The 6,000-nt window shown below is 39.9% G+C and overlaps 1 protein-coding gene across 1 annotated transcript in view; it reads right to left on the bottom strand.

The window, feature by feature from the left end:
• Positions 1–2,126: 2,126 nt before the first annotated feature.
• BZW2 (basic leucine zipper and W2 domains 2) overlaps positions 2,127–6,000 on the bottom strand; it is a 57,173-nt gene continuing 53,299 nt past the window's right edge. The window contains exons 11-12 of the mRNA XM_065628409.1: positions 4,215–4,337; positions 2,127–2,583 (exon numbers count right to left, since the gene is read on the bottom strand). Coding sequence (XP_065484481.1) covers positions 2,555–2,583; positions 4,215–4,337 — 152 coding nt within the window. The 3' untranslated portion in view covers positions 2,127–2,554. The remainder of the gene's footprint in view (positions 2,584–4,214; positions 4,338–6,000) is intronic.

Genomic DNA, 6,000 nt, shown 5'->3' with positions numbered 1-6,000 from the left:
ACTTCACCTGAAGAGACTCACATCAAAAGCACTGCCCAGCTTCTAAACCACAGGCTTATTGCAAAGCCTGAGCATTACATGCATTTGTACTGAAATTCAATCTGATTGGGACCAAGTCTCTGTGTATTGATACTGCTACCTGGTTCAGTTTCTGGCATATATTCAGAATGCCAGATGAAAATACACAGGTGCATGAAAAGTCTCCATCTGAATGCACCTCAAAGGAAAATTCCTGAAAACTAGAATCAGAAACACTTACTGCCTCAGCAAAATATGAGGTTCTTTTGCTGGGTGAGGGCAAGCAGAGAGGGGTTCCCAGGAGCTAAACATGAGACATGATACAAACACAGAAGACATTGGGTTTTGGGAGTTGCCTGACTGAAAATTGGACGACTCCTGTCAGTCCAGAATGCGACTCCTCACCCTGCTCTGAATCACAGGTCTCAGCTTCGCCAGCAGCCGCATCCTAAAAACACCCGTTTCTCTCCAACGCAACAACTATAAAGGGAGCCTGGGACAACTGTGTGAGCGATGGGCGCCTGGCTTGTAGGTACCTGAGCTTCAATGAAGCGGTCCCCACGAGAGGGCTTTGCTCATACCCGCTGCACACCAAGGGCACAGATGCAGCCGGCATCCCGGACATGCTGCCTTTTGCTCCCACGTGCCAGCTGCTGCCAATGGTTTTTCTCTCCAGCAGTCTCACCGCAAGTACATCTCATGGTGTCCTCTGCACGTTATTCTAGATCGGCACCTTTGAAATCAGTCCAAGTTTTAATTATATGGAAAAGTAGTTTTACATGCATCCAACTGAATATTCATTAGTACCTTAGAAAAGCACAATTTTGAATTTTAAATATTTCTAGCAATAGTGGCTCCATATCAGTAACAACTCACTGCTACCACTTCGCAGATGCAGTTTGTGAGCAGAGGGCCCCAGATCAGTAGTGCCTGTAGTAAAAACCGCTGAAATGGAAAGCACGCAGCTAATGCATCAATTGTGCTTTTTAATACGACTGTCTTACTGTCTCCAAGTTACTGGAAATATCCACATTACACATTTCTCCTTTCAAGGATCAATACCTGTTACAAAAATAAATGCTGTTATAGATGGAGAGCTGGAAATCAACAGCACTTGATTTGCACTTGTTCTTTTCTGTTTTCAGTAAAGCTAGATACTGAGACAAGACTTTTATAACCATATGATGTGTGGTTTGCATGAAGTGTTGACTTTTCCATAGAAAAATCTATAATACCCATTAGCTTATTGGTTCCTAGTGACAAAATACACCACTTCATTAGTTAATTATGCTCTTTCATGCTTTTTCTCCTGTAAGGATACAAGCCTCTCTTTTCTAAACTTTGCTAATCCAACTACTCATTTATCGTGTGGCTTTAACTCTGTGTTTAAAGGGAAGGATGCAGAGTGCTAAGTAACACATTCTTAAAGAGAAGATTGTTAAAAAGACGACTCGGGGCTTGGGTTTGAGCCTTGTGTGCATGTACAAACCTGCGCATCGGGTCTGTGCAACATCCTAACCAGGTCCCAGGCAATGGAATTGTAAGTGGCACTAATCAAGGCACACGGTGAATTTTAAATTATGTAGGATGGGTCTTGAAAAGTTTGTATATTAATTTACATATTTCAGTCGAATATCTGTAACATCACGCTGATGCAAATAAATTTCAGATTTCACATGTAATGACTGCTAGTCATGTATGTTTTGAAGCCAGTGCTTCTAAAATGAGATGTTCCTTCTTGCAAAATTTAGCCATCACCAATAACTGAGTGGCCTGAACTGAGAACAGTGTATTACTCTACTTCTCATTTGCATAAATTTTGTACCTGCAAAATTAAGACTCTGCAGAGTTTTCTTTGAATTAATTAATGGAATGAATCAACATTTGCTATGGAATCTGGGGAATCTGTCCAAAGTTACGTGAAAATATAGGAATAAAGATTCAACAGTGATCCCAATTAACTACAGATGCTGATTTTAAGAGGAAGAAGTATGAAAACTTGCTTGCTTGCTTGCTGTCTCTTGACATTCTTGTAAATTTTAACTTGAAGAATCATAAAAATTTTGGCAAACCCAATTTACAAAACATACACACTAACACCACAAAACTAAGATATAAAAGCCATTTATTCAAAAAAATGTGGTGGTGTCAAATCACGTACACAAGCCAATATTGAGCTACAAACACAGACCAAACAGTTCTATAAACAGAAACTGGAGTGTTCATATACCATAGTACCTGAAAAAGACCGTTAATAAAAAGGAGTCCATAAGTATTTCATTTCACTTTTTCTATATGGCTCCTTGCTGAATGTCTTTGCCTAAGTTAGTGTACAATGAGCCAGAGGTAGAGTCCCAAGTAAAGTATCTAATGCCTCAGGGCTCCATTAAAAACCTTTATTCTTCTAAACAAAAGGAAAGCCTAGCCTATAGTTTTCTGTATGACACTGAAGTAAAGCCTCTTTGCTTGAACAGTACGGCATTCCCAAGCGCATTTGGCATTAACCTAGATTGAGACTGTGCTTTGTTGAACCGTCTCAGTTCTCCTCCCCTTCAGACTCCGACTCTAGAAGAGAAGAAAGTAAAACACTTCACATAGGTTGCACAAGGACGGTGAAGTAATTCTATAAAAATAACAAGATATCCTTCCAAAATTCAAATGAAAATTTTCTTCACACCTAGTACTTCCTAGGAAAGGTTGACAGATGAAACAGAGTAAGCCAGAAAGAAATGTGCAGCTGCAGAAGACGCACATCTACTCTGGGCCCTCCACGGTAGAGATCTTCGTTTACAGATCTGTCACTGGAATTTTAACCAGACCACTGTGAATTATTCAGAGCCACGCAATGCGTATCTGACCCGAGCTTAATAAAAGATCAGCGTTATTTGCTCACTTTTCTAATCTCTATGAGTAGGCTGTGCTATCATCCAGGAAGCACCCTGTAAACCATTTGCTCTGCAAATATCAATCAGCATCACCATCCAGCCTATCTAGGATGGTATATGTGGTGTTTAACAGTGGGTATGAAATATCTATAAACAAAATTTTTTATGATTTGTATAGAAGAAGACAGAATTGAGAAGTAGAAACAGGAGACGTACAAGTAATTTAGAAGTAGGAACATACACAGTGCCTTTTATCACGTAAAGCTACTTTGCATCACGCTGTATTTGTGTGTGTTCACCTGACAGGAAAGGGCTTGCTGCCAACAAATATTACACATTAGATCAGCTTTCTCAGAGCAAACATGGTCTGCATGTTCTTACAGCAACATTTGGTCTCCATTTGTACTGGACTTTGTAATCAAGGACATCTGGCAGAGGGGAGATGCAGGAAAGGATAAAAATACAGAGCAGCAGAAAGGCATACAAGCAGAAGATTAAAAGGTGAAAAAATGCTTAATTAGACCAAGATTGCTAGTCCGAAGTATTAAGTGTGAAAGGAGCTACCACTTTATACTGCTACCTGCACATGTGAATTGCTGGAAAGTCTTATCTTGGCATTAGTATGTATTCCCTCCAGGTTTCTAAAACTAATTAAATTAAGTGGATGCAAATGAGCACTAATAATTATATCCCTGTCTATTACACATGGATTGATCTTCTCAAATGATGTGGAATTCCTTTTCCATGCAAAAAATGTAACTTAATTATTCAGGACAAACTGAAGTGTTTTCCTATGCAGAACATGAAAAAAAAAAAAAAAAAGTTAGGGACTAAAGAAACTAGTTCTCCTCCGCAATAACCATTTTAAAGCAGCAAACATGGACCACGTATCTCAGCCTGCCCATTCAGCTCACAGCAATTTCAGCTGCAGTGGCACAGGCAGGATTACGCTGTGTTCATGTTGCCAGTGCAGATGGTAATAGCAGAAAAGGCACCGATACAGAAAATGTTGGGCTGCCATGCTAACACCAAGGTACATCATGTCATCATCAGTGCTGTGTTCCTCCTGCAGGAGCTTAAAGAATTTACCTCCAGAGAAGTGGTACCTGACGACTTCAGGACTTCACAAGGACACCATAAACATTAAAAAGCAGCAAGTGTTTTTGGGCTCAGGCATGACTGGAAACAACATGGAGCAGTCACGCCTGCTGTCTTCTAAGTCTGTGTACTTCATATGCTGTGCAACTAAAATCTGAAAAAAGAAATTGGATTTGCCAAGAGACTACCATATTTCTTTAAATTAATCTGTACCTTCTTCAGCGTTTTGCAGCCACTCCACAAATTTCTTCATCTGGTCAAGAAAAACACTTTTGCCTTTAGCAACGTGTGCTTCTTTATACCACTTGAGGATAGCTTCTTCACTCAGAACATCAGCTGAAATACAGATCAGAGGTTAGAAGATTTTGAACATCTGTGTAGAGAGATTTTTTTTTTCTTTAAAAAGGCAGCCTAAAATAAGTTAATATAATCATTGTGGAACAAGCTTTGCATGAACTATTTTAGGTTACGACTACAGAATATTTGATGCATATAAGAGATTCCAGATGCAACAAAACGTGTAATGTATTAGGGCTTAAAATAAAGTACCAAATATTGCGCTTCTGTGAAGGACAGTTGTCTATTCATCTGCTTTAAATACACTATGTAAGACGGTTGGATTAAGAAAAAATTCAGTCTGCACATCTTAGAAGAAATACCATGCTTTTTCTTGCTGTCGAATCACAGAACTGTGCATGGTTCTAGAAATCTGAAGTGACAGACACCTCCTGATTGAACAGTAAAAAGACAGCCAGGAGGGATTTTTTGCAATCATTGCCCCCTAAAGGCTTTATATTGGTTTTAGCTGATAAGTTTTAAGGCCACTATTCAGACCACCCATTTTAAGGGACCAAATCAGATAGCCCAGCTAACATTTTTCTGTCAAGCATCGAGAACAAAATAGCTGTTGGTGAGGGAATGCGAGGCTGAGTGAGATTCAGAATAAAGAAATCCTAATAAACAGCAACGACACTTATTGTTTCCAACAGATGCAAACATAGGGCTAGCGACAGACCTCTAGCCCCAGGAAAAAAGCTCCCACAATCCAGCCAAGCCAAATATCTCAGTAATTGATGGCTGTGGAGGCAAAATCTGGGATCCAGAATGGCATTTTGGCAGTTAGGTAATGCAAGAGGCAAGAACAAACAAACAAAAAAATACCCAACTGTACTCGTTCTATAAAAAGACCCAAGACAGCTTTCTGCATCTCATTACAATTTCCATTCTTTTTTTCTTTGAACAAACAACCCTCCCTTGCTCTGCAAAACCAACACATTTCAGCGAAGTTCTTCATGGCTTCCTTGAGCTCCTTGGTGCCGTCCCACTCACTGGATATTTGGCTGCGAAAGCACCGACCCTGACCATCACCTTCTGCCTAAAGGTTATAGCAGATGTGGCAGGGAAGGGAAGAAGGCAAATTCAGATAAATGACACCAAAACCCCAAGGCATTTGATAAAACGAGACAGAGAAGACACATTTCACATATGCTGTTGAATAATAAACAGATGGAAGCAACCGGAGATACATTTGAACTTAATCAAGACTATCCCAAGACATCCAACGGTAACTGAATATGAAGTCTCTCTGAAAATTTGGAATTTTGTGGGTGCATGTGACTAGAAGTTACCTTGTCTCAGACACTTTCCAAAATAAAATCTATTCTGCAGTTTGCTGCAACTGACAGTAAGCTGAAAACAGGGGGAAAAGGGGAGGGCGCTGGCTCTGGGCTTTTCCCAGTACATACAAAGTTGCGTTTAGTGAACCCTACAAGTGGCTTATAAAGCCACATCTTCCTGAAATCACAACCCACCACAATGAATTTTTTCTCCAATGCAAGAGAAACACTGGAGCTAAGAAAGAGGTTTCAAGCATGTTGCATTAAATACCTGCCACTAGTCTTTAGCAGCAGCTCAAAGACAGTACAGCATTTAACAAATCAGGATTTTAATTTAGCAAATCTGAAAATATTTCACATGGACTCCCATGAAACTGCATGTA

This window comes from Caloenas nicobarica, chromosome 2, assembly GCF_036013445.1.
Source record: "Caloenas nicobarica isolate bCalNic1 chromosome 2, bCalNic1.hap1, whole genome shotgun sequence".
In the NCBI taxonomy this organism is placed as follows: domain Eukaryota; kingdom Metazoa; phylum Chordata; class Aves; order Columbiformes; family Columbidae; genus Caloenas; species Caloenas nicobarica.
This window is presented reverse-complemented; position numbering and strand designations above follow the sequence as displayed.